We start from the raw sequence: 14,831 nt of genomic DNA, 5'->3' as shown, positions 1-14,831 counted from the left end.
CACAGACCAAAAGTCACCTGAACTTTGTTCACATCAAACTACTTTTTGCCATTTGCTTTAAATAAGCGAACAAAGATGACAACGCTCTTCCAAAAGTCAAGAAAATATAGGGAATATTAACAATTAGCTGAGAGCTCATAGTTCATGATGAACTACATTAGATCCCTATTTTCTGAAATATGAGTGCTAAAGTATCAAAAAGCCCTTATTCTACTTTCTGTTGGCATAACACAGAATACAGTAAGGAGCTTTACTATCATCAGCTTCATCTGAATACCCACCTCCTCTGAAGTAACATGGAGAACCTTGTTGGTGGCATCATCAGGGCTGGAAGGTGACAGCTGGTGCCACAGCAGTCATCGGAGGACAGGATATAGGAGTGTGGCACATGGCAACAGACAGAGTCTCTTTGCAAGCATTAGGAAATCAGGGTTTAGGATTTGTGAGCTCGCAGCCTAATACAGTTACAGCTGTTATCTGGACTGACTGGACCTAATTTCTTAATGCAGTTTATTAAATGCATACAATATGATAAAATATATATTATCTGTTTTTAACTCATGTAAAGAAACATCTTTGTTGGTTACTGACAATAGTAGAAGAAGAATTCCCTAAGAGTCAGCAAAACCCACACTTGTATTTTCTCAAGTAATTAGCAAATTACTACCATCCTTTTCCAAGATGCCTGGAAGTATTTACAGTTCAATTCATTGTACTTGGAAAGCAGTGCTTTCATAAACTTAAGCCTACTCAAATTTGTTATTACTCCTTTTATTAAACTCTACCTGAAAAGCAACGTTGCATCCTAGAACAAGAAAGAGAACTGACTTTAATCCAAGCAGACACAGGAGCATAAGATAAATTATTATATTTCCTAAAAGCCATTGATGACACAAAAGAATGGATGTTTTCGTTGTGTGTTTTTTTTTAAGCCAAGTCATTGAGAAATGATTTTTCAGAGATATAATAACAAAAGCCACCAAGAATATTCCAAGTTCATAGCCAGACATCAAATTTATTTTTTTTAAGTATTTTTATCTTTTTTTTCCTCCCTTAAAGTCTCATTTGTCTTAGTGTAGCACTCAGTTTTAGTGAATTATTGTTTGCTGTGATACTGTAGGAAGTCCACCGTAGTCATGCATACATAGGTAAGTCATCCTCACCATTCTGCCTATCCACATAAAATACATAATAGGAAGAGACAAAAACACAGAATCATTTCTTAGTGTACTATTAAAATATATTTATTGTTTGAATGTCTTAAAATCATGAAGTTTAACAATCAGAAAGAGTGATAGACAAGTGGCTTTCATGATTAAAAGGTGATTCTGGACATATCATCTGAGTTTTTTTCTGAAAAATCAAGACTATAAACTATTTTCTGAATTGGACAAGGGTATTGTTAATATGTTTGTATTAACCCAGAAGAACTGATGTTTACTTGGCCCATGGATTAATTGTTCAAGGAACACAGCAGGTAGAAGAAACATTTTCAAAATGTCATGATCAAAGACAACATACAATTCTACTATCAATAATTTTAGTGTGTAGCTATGCCAGGCATATGACTGGAGCCTGTCAAAGTGCCTTTTGCTGAGAAAGCATAACTTTTTGTTTTTACTCAAGAGCAGACTAAAATAGAAAAATGGAAGAAAAAAACCCTTTTCCTAAGACCATGATAGCCCTCAGCCAGCTTTCCAGGTGCCTAGAAACTGAAACTCTTACGCATAGAAATGCACAGAGAAGTCCCATTTTGCAAAGGAAATAGTAACTGGTTGGTCCACACTTTATTGCACCACTGTCTGTCACCCAAGAAGTAAAGCACAAGGAACATCACTGAAGCTGATGTTCACCAGCAAGTACTTGCCAAAACTTAACAGACCTCAGGTGGCTTATGCCATCAGTGCCTCTGCACTAGAATTGGAAAGCTGTTAATTTTTCACACATTGCCCATCATGAAGTATTATGCTGCCCAGGGATTTTGTGTTTGCTCTCCCTGGACTGCTGGCTGTTCACTGTCCATTAGGCTCAGAGTCCCTATAGAAACACTGAAAATCAGCCCAAGTAAGTAACTGTAAAGGAGGGAACAAAAAGATCTATTTTCTATGCTTGTCTTGTAGACAGGGAAGAAGAAAAAATTACTTTAGTTTCCTCAAAAATGTGTGCTTCAATGAAGAAACTGTGCATTTCTGTCCAAGCGCTCATCTTCTGTCCTTGTTACATCTTTGACACAGACACAGGGGATAAAATGATGCTGATGAAAGTGAATCAGCCCTTCCAGACGTGTAATGATTTCATAGTCAGGCAGAGCTAGGCTATCAAGATCAAGGCCCAGCATCCGTGAGATGACCTCTCGGAAGTCTGCCAGCTGCAAGAGCAAACAGAGAGGAATTACTAATCCATCAATTACCAAGAAGAGGAAACATGGAAAAACGTATACATACATGCATGCATACATACAAACACAAGCACTTATATTAGCAGTACAAAATATAAAATTTTCTGCTGTTCATCAATGTAGAGAGCTGAAAAAAATGGAAATGGCCCCTTAGGGGATACTTCAAACAATGAAACGAGATGAGATGCTAAAGATTTCAAAAAACAACCAAACAATTTCAAGCATTCTTTAGCATCCTTCACAGGCATATCTTCCCTGTTCATTAAACGGGGGGGGGGGGGGGGGGGGGGGGGGAAGGTGGGAGGAGAGGAATAGAGGAAATGATGGGAAGAGGAGCTGTACTTGGTCTAGTTAACTATACAGATGGCTAGAAACTAGCAGGCATGTGTCACAGCATGTGCTGGTCCCAACCTCTCACTACCACAGCTCCTCCTTACCCACCACTTTATTGTGGTCCTGACAGCAAAAGTTAGAAGAAAGGTGGAGGCTTTGCATGCCTCAGTATCTCACTTGATTTGGAATCAGGGTAGAATAAAATTCAAGAAGCAACCTGAGAAATAAATGCATAGTTCTTCTATGCACAGCTACTGAAATTATATCACATGAAGGAAGTTTGGCAAGGTACTTAGAGAAAACTGTTTCTCTCATCAGTTCCAAATTGATAGACAGCCAGAAGTAACTATCATCAGTAGGGACTGCAACAGTAAAGAGACAAAAACATGAAGAGCAAACAAACATGAATACTGACTTACTTAGTTCAGGATAAGGCACCTTATAAGACATATTTCAATATCTGTTAAACGTTCTGTTTATCACCCAGATGATCAATACCTTAACACCCCTTACCATCCATATACAATTAAAAAAGGAAAATGTTCCTTTTCAAGGAACTGTGCTTATGCACTTATCTATTTGATCTTCAAGTTCCCCAGCTCCAAGTCAGGAAATCTGTGGTGCAGCCAAAGATAATTTATTTTAATTCACTATAGCGAATGGACAACACATCTGGTGAGAATTCAGTAACTTTCATCAGCAAATAGGCTAAACAGGAAAGAAGATGGAGCCCCTAAAAATCCTTTAAGCCATCCATTTATGTGAACTTAAAATTGAGGAATTTTTTTTCTTTTTCACACTAGCAGAATAACACCATCTCAAAAACAAAATCTTCTATGGGAATGCAGTAAACAGTTTACCTGCAAAGAGAAATTCTCACACAAACTGACAAACAGAGCCAGCACTCAGACATATAAAATGCTGAACCAGGGGACATAAATCTGAATTATAACAACTATGAACAAGAGCAACAGGAGATACATGCTGAATGATCTTTTGTAATCTATCATCATGTGTTGTACATGAAGCAAGATGCATGGTTATATTCCTGTGCAGATACCATGCTGCAAGCACATTACAAAGAACTTTAAAATGCTTGTACTAAACCATATGAGGACATGGAAAACAATTAAATGAGAAACGTATATCACCTTTACCAACAACAAACAAAAGTCTTCAACATTTCAAATCTTTGGCACAAAGAAGAGGAATTCAATAAAATTTGACATGATTATCCCAACCTTCAGTGTTAAAAAGTCTCCTTTCTAATCCAAAGTTTTTAGCCTAAGTTTTCAGTGTTTTGTTGTTGCTTTCTTTCTTTCAGGCTTGTTAATTCCTTGTGCCTGTTCATTCTACTTTAAAAGACATTATTTAAAATATGCTTCATTACCCTCTGCTGAAGATCTTTCATTAAAACTTCCTTAGAAATTGGCATTGCCATTCATCTGGAAATATCTTGCCCTTTTAATGTGAAAATTCACTTTTATCCAGCATATTACTAGTTAAATACAGAAATGCCAAGGTAATTTTTCCTCTTTAACTTAGCAGGAATCATAGAATATCTTTAGTTGGAAAGGACCTAGCAAGGATCACTGCTGCCTTGTCTCAGGTGCAGAATGCAGCACTTAGTCTTTTTAAACATCATACAGTCAGTGATGGCTCAACCATTCGCTTTGTCAAGATGTCTCTATCAGTAAGGAAGTCAATGGCTCCTCTGAATTTATTATCATCTCCCAGACTTTAGACTAGTCTAAAGCACAATGAAGAACATTCAACACTGTCCAATTCCAAGTACCAGTTCATTTTCAGCTTCTCCAATCTGAACCTTATTTTTTGCTTTACTTGGGTATATTCTGGGCACAAGAACAATCATCTTAAGCAGTTGGCAGTAGTTCAGTTCTGCATATTTTTAATTTTCACATAATAGAAAATATCCATTCAATACTTTATTGTTATGCAGAATTAATGTAATTATATCCTTGGAAAAGAAAAACACACAAAAAAAAACATTCAAATGCATGTACAAGTCAACCTAGGCATATAAGCAGTTCCATAAGGCAACAGTAATTTCAGTTTCTGGTAGTTTTCTTAACATACATATTCAGACATATGGTGCTTATATTCTCAATAAACATATGCATGTGTGCTGAGAGAAACATTTAACATCTGCACTCATTACTTTTTACAGAACAAGAGAGAGTTTTGCCCCTGCACAGTGTCCACAAGAAGGAAAAATGAGTAAGTCTGAAGCAGGCAAAGAGTTGGGTATGGAAGGTGCTCTTCTTGGGTAATGTTTCAGGAGAAGTCTGAAGTGTTTATTAGCAAGAGAGTTTATAATTAATTATCTGACTTGGCAATAGTATGCTTACCTCAAGGAGACATTTTAGCTAAGTAAACTGTTAGGATGCAGGAGGGTATGTTATGCATATTACTGGCAATTCTCATATTAGCAAAATGGCATTAATACTCATCAACACTATACAAGTATCAGTCACAGGTTTTACAAACAGCTTTGCTCCCCATTTAGCAGTTTGGTTCCCCCTGCAAGCATTTGAAATGTTCCTGTGACACAGGTGACCACAGACATCAAGCTGATAGTCCTCCTCAAGCTTTCTGGGTTAATGAGGAGCTAGTACCTTGCTGTTCTTGAGCATTCTGCATTTTGTATCCCACCTCACTTTTCCCACATTTTTCACATTTGGCCAAAGAACACTTCAATAGCATTCAAATGGCCTGAAAAACCTCATGTTTACTCAGTAAAAATTCAACATCTGTGTGATTTCAACAAGTACTCAATGTATGACTACACAGTATAATTTTCTGAATATAATTCATGCCCTTTTCTATGTGCAGGATGCTTAGCTACCATGTGAGACAAACAAAGAAATGAGATTTCCCTGCCAAATTTCCAACATTCATTATAAAACAAGAATGCTAAACCGTTCCAGAAAAATCCCCAGTTGTTTTTCATTTCCAACAGGAGTAAAACAATATTTTTTTCAGACTCATCTTTGGAAAAAGCATTTAAATATAATCCAGAATTGTTGTCAAAACCAGAAACTAATGTAAAAATTTTAGTTAGATAAACTGACAACCTTCTAAGTAACTCAGACCAAAATCTTAAAATGACATATTCCTGATGTTAAGTAAATAACCCATTGGCTTTAACAATGATGCTATGTTTTTATTAAACAGAATGCGATGGAACAATTATACACGTACTTCCTAATTTACTGGAATTAGAATGGAACACATTTATTAGCATGCCTTCCACTTCAACTTCTTGCAGCTCATAACCTTTATGCACATTCAGTGTGTTTCTTATGGATAAATAAGCACAAAAAAATTTCTCTCCAACTTTGAAAAAACTAATGTGCCACGAATCAATTAAAAATGGTTGCATTCAATATCACTTGCCTTAAAAAGGAAAAAAATAAAAATAAAAAAACCCGTTGTGTGGCATATACCTGGCAAAAAGTAAGCAGGTTTTATGACCACAATATGCAGAAAAATCATACCTTAAAGAGACCGGAACTTTCAAACATTTTTGTGCTTCTCCTAAACGTGATGTAAACTGAATGTTTTGCAGTGCACAAAGAAAAAAAAAAAAAAAAAAAAGCATATTTACTTTTCATTCTCTTGCATGTAAACTTGGAGAGTTCTGCTTCTCTGAATCACTGTTGCCACATTAGTCAATACTGCCTTGCTTATTCACACAAGTTGTCAGCACAGCTGGATAACTGCCCCACCTACATCACATTCATTTGTTCTATGTGACACCCAGCACTTGCAGAGTAGCTGCATACCTACCTGTCTTTCTCTTTTTGCTAATTCTTCAAGGGTTGTTTTAAGCACTTTCATTTCACTGGAAGCCACTTCTAACATATTTTTTGCTTTTTCTTTTTCTTCAGTAGCTTTCTGTTCCTTTAAATTGAGTTCTGATTTGACAGAGTTTAGTTGTTTCTCAGCTTTTTCCTTCATTCTCTCCAATTTGCCTTGAGACTTATTAAGTTCTTCTATTGTTCTATCCTGCTCCAAAGTCCGGATCTGCAATAAGCAATTGGTAAAATAATGTTACATTTTTCACACATTTTGTCTAATATGAGCAAATAAGGATAGTTGATCAGTAGTAAGTGTTTTCATACAGATTCTTGAGAAAAGGACATGCATGTATGGAGTGAGAAGTTATTAAAGCAGAGTGGCCAGTACCAACTCAGTCAGCAGAAAGACTGTTCAAAAACAGTTAATTCTGCAAAAAAGTTTTGCAGAAAGATGTATCTGCATAGAGAAAAGAAAAAAAAAACCTCCAAAATGGGACTTCACTGTTAGCCACTGGGAAAATAATACAAGAATAGAGTTGCCAGATGTTTTGGCAGCTGAAAATCCTTCAGTTGAAAGTCATCTGTTTTAACCCACAAGCCATACAACACAGTTCTATAAAATAAACCTCCCTTGCTTCCAGTGGTGACAACCAACCACAAACTACGTGTTTCCACCTGTCGTAAGGTAATAAAACACTGGAATAATGAAAAATTATCTTGCCTGTTTTAAGCTAATAAATAAATAAATGACTCCCCACACTTACAAGAAAATACAGGATGACATACATACATGCAGATGGGAATGAAAGGGATTTTTTTTTTTTTTACACTAACCTGAACATTTACATGTTGCTTTTCAGTTGTTATTTAATGTATCAAGACAAAGTGCTAAATACATTGTATTATATTTACTTTTCTACATGGATTTGAGCAGTTCTCCATGAATGCATTTATTGTAAATGAACTCCATCTGTACCCAGTTGGAACATAAACACGGGTAGGAGCACAAATGTAATGTTTTGACTCACCTTAAGTTCATTGGTTTCAGACAGCTTGGCTTTGAGATCAGTATTTGTTTCCCTTGCCAGATCAAGCTGCTTCTGTAATCTCTCTATCATCTTTTGCAACTTTCTGACAGTGAGATTGGCCTCATCTCTCTCCATAGCTAGCGATGTCCTTACTTGTTTCTCTTCTTCCAGCTGGTTTATTTTCTGCCTCAGAAGTTTCATGTGCAACTCCTTGCTTTCAAGTTTTTCTTTCTGAGTCTTCAACTAGTTTTATTAACACAAGGAAATTTATGTGCATGAGAGAGAGCAAATGGTATTACATAGGTGGTTGTATAAATTCAAGCCCCTTGCAGCATGCTTAAGCTGAACTTCTAATCCTCTCTCCAAAACTCCGTAAAGCAGTATATATGTACATTAACTTGGTACCCTTTATACTGTCAGGTCTTTGTGCCTCTCCATCCCTAAACTTAAGCACTATCTTTTAAAATGTATTCATGTGCAGACTGCATGCTGTTTGAACACAACCACTTGTGCATAGTTCAGAACATCAGAGATTGTCCCATATATAAGGAACTTGTCAAATGCAAGATGCAACAGACTTTCCTTATGCAGACAGTGGTTCCAGTGCAGTAGTTTAAGATATTTCTATGTTTAACCAGTTTATTAAGGCTAGCATGCAAGGAGAGTCATCACACAGAAATAAGAATGCACTCATCCACTACTTCGATACAAAGTTCAGCAGCTTAGTTTTGTAATCCTGGTGCTCAGGAAGTGACTTATTTTTAGCTTACCAAACTGATTGCCCGGCTGTACCCTGAGGAATGTTAATGTTCACTCAGAGAGGTAGTTGTTTCCATAAAAAAAGAAAAAAGAAAAGAAGAAAGAAGAAAGAAAAGAAAAAAGTGGCCTTAAACCTTAAATAGACCTCATTCTAAATTTCAAACCACTATGATAAGCTGAACATCAGAATACTTTATCTTGTCACAACAGAGTGACTGACTGGCGTCTGATTAAATCTGCACACATTATCCAAGATGACCACAGTTTGTCAAAATGCTGCAGTTCTTTGTGAAGTACAAAGAATGCTCTATTTGCTGCTAGAGAAGTTTGTGTTACATTCCCTCCTTCCCACCAGAGCCTTTTAGATTTAAATATCAACATCTTCCCATTAGATATTTTTAATTGTAAACATCAAGAGTTGGTGTTTATAGAAGTATATTTTACTCATGTACTAAAAATTATATAAATAGGCATAATATTATATGTTTAAGAAGCTGAGAAAAGCAGTCTCTGATATTTAACTAACAGCAATTTTAGTTGCTCTGATATGCAACTCATCTGCATAGTTTACAAATATTTATCTTTATGTAATGTAATGGACATCCTTAATGTTCCCTGTACATTTGTGAAGCTTCAGTCTTTTGCCTCTAGCAAGCCACCACACAAACATAGTCAAAACACTGTCTTGCTTTGGAAATAAAAAAGTAATAGTAAGTTTTGCTTACCTTCCTTCTTAGGCTGTATGTTACTGTCTTGTTTTCAATCACTGCATCACCTTCCAGTTTGACTAATTGCTCTACTCGAGCCAGAATTGCATTCACATTCATATCAAATCCAACCTCTGCTGCTATGCTATCCAGCTTCATCTTTTCATTAAGTTGTTCCAGAAAGTTCATATACTAAGGGATGGGGAAAATGGGGAAAAAGAACAAAATTTCATTAAAATCCCTGATGAATAATTTAGAAGCAATTCCCCCTACTCAAAACCATCTGTACAAGGCCTACAGACTCATACCTAAGAGGATATATTTTTAACATGTAAGTCCCCAAAAATCTTCAAATTCTTTACTTGTCCTTTCCTAGGCAACATTTTTGTTCATAAATCCTTAGACCTACTTTATTTTCTTATCAGACTAGATTGGCTTTTGCTCCTCTGCAGAAAGAGGAGAACTAGGTGTGTGTGTGTTTGCTTTTGACCTCAGTTCCTGCCTATGACCTTATGCTGGCAGGGAGGAGGAAAGGGCAGCTGCATCCCACTTAGTGGCAGCTCTCCTCACTAAGAACTCTATTTGCCTTAGTTTTCTTTTACTTCTGTTGCAGATCATAACCATTGAAAAAAAAAAAACAAAAAAAAAACAGGTTAAAAAAAAACAACAAAAAAAACAGTTAAACAGTTACATAACTATTGCTTGAGCTGAAGATGATAAAACATAGCAAGAATCAGCTTTTTTTTCCCCCCATGATATTTCTGGCTCAAAAAGCTTTAAGTTTAAAAAAAAAAAAAAAAAAAGCAGAAGGCAGTGAAGTGATTATCAACAAGGGAGAAAAATCTCTCTAATGCAGTAAAATCCAGAGAGAAATTAAGAATCTACTGCCATGTGCTCTTCACAGAGGAAACAGAAGGGAAAGAACAGCTCCATTTTCTAGTCCACTCCTAAGGTGGTGGATGTTCCATACAGAAAAGTTACTGTACCATTGACCAATACAAAACAGCATCAAATTGTTAATTTTTTTGCAAAATCAACTCACTTAGCATTGATCTTTGCCTGGTAATATGCTAAAATCAGCCACACACATTGTCTTTCTTAGTTGTTCTGGGTTACAGGTTCAGCTCTCATTTTTCAAATTCTCAGTATGCCAACATGTTTCAAGCTAACAAGCTGTTTTCATACAATTAACAAAGCAATGGTTGAGGATCAAGGACTGCAGGATTTTGATAGACTGTGGACCAGATGATATATCACAGAAACGTGAAAAAGCTTTGAAATCAAAGAACCCTGGAAAGACTTCTGATATATTTAGAGACTTTCTTTTAATCCCTCTCCTTTTTTTTCTTTCCCTTCCTCCATGTTAAGTCAATTTTGAACTCAGCTTATCCACCTTTCCCAACTAGAAAAGTCCGTTAAAGAAAACAGACTGTGACTTGCTACACAAAGTCTTACTACGCTAATTCACACTACTTGCACTGCTGAATAGTACCGAAGTGATCAGTGCAATAGTTAGATGTATCATCTCAGACTTTACTTATTTTTATGCAAAATAAAATAACGCGTGTACTCACTTTTTGTTTTTCAAGCTTCAGACCATCTTGTATCATACCTATAGACAGCAGCTCCTCTTCTAAGTGTTTCAGCTGATCCTGGAAGCTCTCAGAATGTTTTTCAACTTTTCTGTTTCTCTCCAGAGCTTCTTGGTATGATCTGGTCTGATTTTCCAAAGTTTCAGTCAGTTTAGCTATCTGGGTTTCAAGTTGAGATACCGTCTAGGGAGCAAGTCCACAAAACATACAGAATTACGTATGTTTGTAAAGATACATAAGATCTATCCTCAAATTATTAAAAAGGGGAAAAATCTAAAACAAGAAAACTGTGAAACATACAAATAAAAAAAAAAATAAGTGCAAACTTATTTTGTAAACTCCACCAAGAGCAAGTGGCAAAATTGGTGACATAAAACACCCAAAAGTAAACAGCAAAACAATAGTTAAAATGAGTCAAATCAAATTTGAGGAGCTTACATGCAACCTATCCAAAGATGTTAGCAAACCAGCAATACCTTGCAGCGCCAAAAAGTCACAAGTTATGAAGCAATCGAATTGGAAAAACACGTACAAGCAATTTAGCAAACACATGAAGTGTATAAATGAGAATGTAAGTATGGATAACTAAATCTCAGAGGAGCGCTTCACAGCTGTTAAGTTGTCTTTAACTAAAAGAGTGCGCTAAAAATAAGATTTCTGTAATCTAGCCAAAACCCAAGGCTGGAAGCATACAACCTCACAACAAGACACTGGATCAATCCTTCTGAAAACACTTCAAACACTGTTAACTCTGCAGAATTTACTTAAAACATAATGACTTGTAAGTTTAAACTACTTATAAATTAATACTTGAAAGCATCTGATTACACTACTGCCAAATAATAAAAGGCTCAATTCCATCCAAAAAGTTGCTTGCTTCCCTCTTTCCATCTCTCCTCCTCCTACTGTCACATAATCCTCTGCTTAGATAAACTATTAACAATTATTATAAATTATACAAATACATTACAAATACATTGTATTTATAACTCAGTGTTCTGGTACTCTCCTCTACTCATCTCTTCATTTTAAGCTCCACTTTGCCTTAGACTGATGAAATGAATAACACGTACACAATACTCCCATTAATTTTTATGGCACAGAACTTAGATCACAATTCAATACAAACAGTAGTTTACTAACTACCTAAGAAACAACTGAGAAATTACTGCTGCTTGTACAGCAGTAGAAAATACTAAACCAGTAAACTCTAAACTGCAATAAAAGTGCAAGAACAGTTATACACATTTCATGCTTTTCTGCGCTGTATATCACCCAGCAGAAGAAACAGCTCAGTAGCTTGTGTATCTGCCTGTGGGCACAGGATCCTTTCCCAGGTTGCAGAGGGGCTGCGTGCAAAGCCTGGTCACAAGGATCCTGCAGGTCCCAAGAGATTACAGAAACAGAAGGATACCAAAATCAACACTATTACTTTATCATCAAGAGCATCCAGGAGTAACTCGCATAGGAAGAAAAAAAAAAATGACAGCTCAGGGACTTCCAAAAACAGGTGCATCCTGTGCCTGTATTCAGTTAGTTACGATATTGTTGTTCCTGTAGTTCTGATCTCCATAATGGCAAAGAGCTGCATTGGGGAGGATCAGGCTGGGTGTTAGGGAAAGGTTCTTCACCAGAGGGCAGTAGGCATGGAACAGGCTGCCCAGGGCAGTGGGCATGACTCCAAGCTGACAGTTCAAGAAGCATTTGGAGAGCACTCTCAGACATGGCGTTTCAGTTTTGGGTGGTGCAGCAAAGAGCCAGAAGCTGGTCCCTTCCAACTCAGGATATTTTATAGTCCTATGATCCTAACCTGTGCCCATCATTTGCACACCATGCATATTTCCTCTTCCTTTTCCTGATATAACTACCAGATGATTTTAGAATGGTATCTTTTGTTTCTTGAGTTACAAAAAAATCGAACTTTCCAGAGGCATCTATTACCTTGGGGATAGCTGGGCTCATCCCCACTGGAACTAAATAGAAAAATATATGCACTATTCTGGTTTGGTAAGATGTTATCTTAAGCTTCCTCTGTTTTATATGCACATTCACGGTCAGTGCTTTCTTTCTCTTTTTACAATCCTATCAACTGAAAGTCATTAGAGCTGGCACAGCTCTCATCACTGTACTCATAGCTGGTAACTCTATTCTGCACTGTACTCACCATTCCAAACTGAGCTCATCTTGTCCTGCATGGAAGCCTCTGGACACAACCATGACCTTTTCCTGCATTTTTTAAAAGCTCTTTTTTAAAATAATTACATTATCATAACTTTGCACAGAATGCAGCAGCCATGGATATACACCGTGGTGTTATTATGTTTTGAATTTTCTTAACTTTCTTTTTCCTAATACTTTATCACATTCCAGTTGGTTAGGGTTTTTTATCATCTCAGAGCCACTATGTACACTACTCTGTTTATGAATATATAGTTTATTTCCCACACATTCTTTTGTTTGGAACAATGAAAGAAGCACATGCAGCATCCATCTTCCTTAAAATGTTCTAAAGATGGGACTCTAAACTGCAATGTTCACTAACATTCCTGAGTATAGCAAAACAATCTTGATTCCACAGTATAGGAATACTGTGTCAACAAAAGAAAAGCAGGTAAATCCTAAAATTAAATATGCATTTATGAGACTGTCATGACAAATCATTTAAACACTTGTTAATGAGAACAACAGGAGATCGTAATGAGCACAGTAATACAGCCTAATTAGTTTTAGCACTTACAAGTCGTTGTCTGTTATACCAAGAAGCAAAAACTGATATAAATAATACAGTCTACAATCAGGTCAGCCATTACTATCTCAGGTCAGACAGGTGAGCAGTCAAGAGAAATAATTTCAGACATATGAATTTAATTTGCCGCAATAAATCTGCAAATAATCTGAACTCACAGACCTTGTAGCAGGGCTGAGTTCTGTGCGAACTAATGACATTCTCTTGCCATGGATGTCAGCTCCCTATGAGCCCTTTTTGTACGTTATAAATAATAAATGAACAAAAAAAAAAACAAAAAAAAAACCCACAACCTGAGAGATGTCCAAACATTCAGACAATGCATATTTGTTGTAACTACTGTGATAGTGATTCAAAGCAATATCTTAGGTATCTTAGTCCTGCTTACCTCCTGGCTGCCAGAACACTCTGCTGGCTCATGCTTACCCTGCTGTCATCAGCATCCCCAGGTCTCTTTCTGATGAAATGTTCTCCAGCCACTCACCTGCCAGATATGCCTATGCCACCGTTTCACCATTCTAGGTGCAGAACCTGGCATTCTCTTTTGCTGAATTTCATGCCATCACTAATTTCTCAATGCTCCAATGCATCTAGATCCCATTCTGTAAGGTCTCTTGTCCTTTAAAGAGTTACTGGCACCTCTAAATTGACATATTATCAGCAGGATGGACTCCATTCCGGCCTCCACATCACTGAAAAAATATTGAATGGAAGCAACCCCAGTGTTGAACCCTGGGCAACACTACTAGTGGCCAGACACAAGTAGCCTTTGAGCTCTACTGTTGAGCCAGTTAATTACCCAGTGTATCAAGAACCTTGAATCCTGCAGGATTTCCTTCTATGAATTCATGCAGAGTATGTCAAATAATGGCTTTGATCTTCAACTGCTTTTCAATGGTACCCAGGACAATCTTTGGCCATAATTTTTCCAGGTACTGAGTACTGCAGTCTCTTGCATCTTTTCTCACATCATTTTTGTAAATGGGGATAATGTTGGCTAGCTTTTACTTCAAGTTAGAGAGTTTACTGAAAGATCCATGAGAATTTCTATCTGAAGACAATCCTTTCCTAGATCAATCAATTGTAAAGAATATGTAAATAACATTCTTACGTTAGGATATAAGTTCCACAAAGAAATTCACCTAGAGATTAAGAGAAGCTCAAGACCAACAGGCATATTCTTTACAAACGGAGTGTTAAAAAAATGTTCTTTTCTTTCTACAGATCAGACGTTCACTGTAAAATAACTTCTTCAGTTATTCAATCTATGTTCTACTAGAAATGAATTAATACTTTTTGGTAACATAAAAAACCAATACACCAGTAGGAGATTCCAGAATCTCAAAATTTGGCAAGGACACAGAAGTTGTTTGTCCAGAGTCTTGGTGAAACTAGCATCTGATGTAGTGTGCAACTCTTAATAATCGACCTCCTTGACAATACTGTG

General features: G+C 36.7%; 1 protein-coding gene across 4 annotated transcripts in view; it reads right to left on the bottom strand.

Moving 5' to 3' along the window:
* Positions 1–995: 995 nt before the first annotated feature.
* CCDC170 (coiled-coil domain containing 170) overlaps positions 996–14,831 on the bottom strand; it is a 37,278-nt gene continuing 23,442 nt past the window's right edge. For 3 of the 4 annotated variants that reach the window (XM_015858194.2, XM_032443217.1, XM_015858196.2), the window contains 5 exons: positions 10,621–10,821; positions 9,065–9,238; positions 7,581–7,823; positions 6,542–6,778; positions 1,229–2,368 (listed from right to left, as the gene is read on the bottom strand). In XM_015858194.2, the coding sequence (XP_015713680.1) occupies positions 2,168–2,368; positions 6,542–6,778; positions 7,581–7,823; positions 9,065–9,238; positions 10,621–10,821 (1,056 nt within the window). In that variant the 3' untranslated portion in view covers positions 1,229–2,167. Of the gene's footprint in view, positions 1,172–1,228; positions 2,369–6,541; positions 6,779–7,580; positions 7,824–9,064; positions 9,239–10,620; positions 10,822–14,831 lie in introns of those variants that run through there. The other variant, XM_015858195.2, reaches the window with a different exon arrangement.

This window comes from Coturnix japonica, chromosome 3, assembly GCF_001577835.2.
Source record: "Coturnix japonica isolate 7356 chromosome 3, Coturnix japonica 2.1, whole genome shotgun sequence".
NCBI lineage: Eukaryota > Metazoa > Chordata > Aves > Galliformes > Phasianidae > Coturnix > Coturnix japonica.
This window is presented reverse-complemented; position numbering and strand designations above follow the sequence as displayed.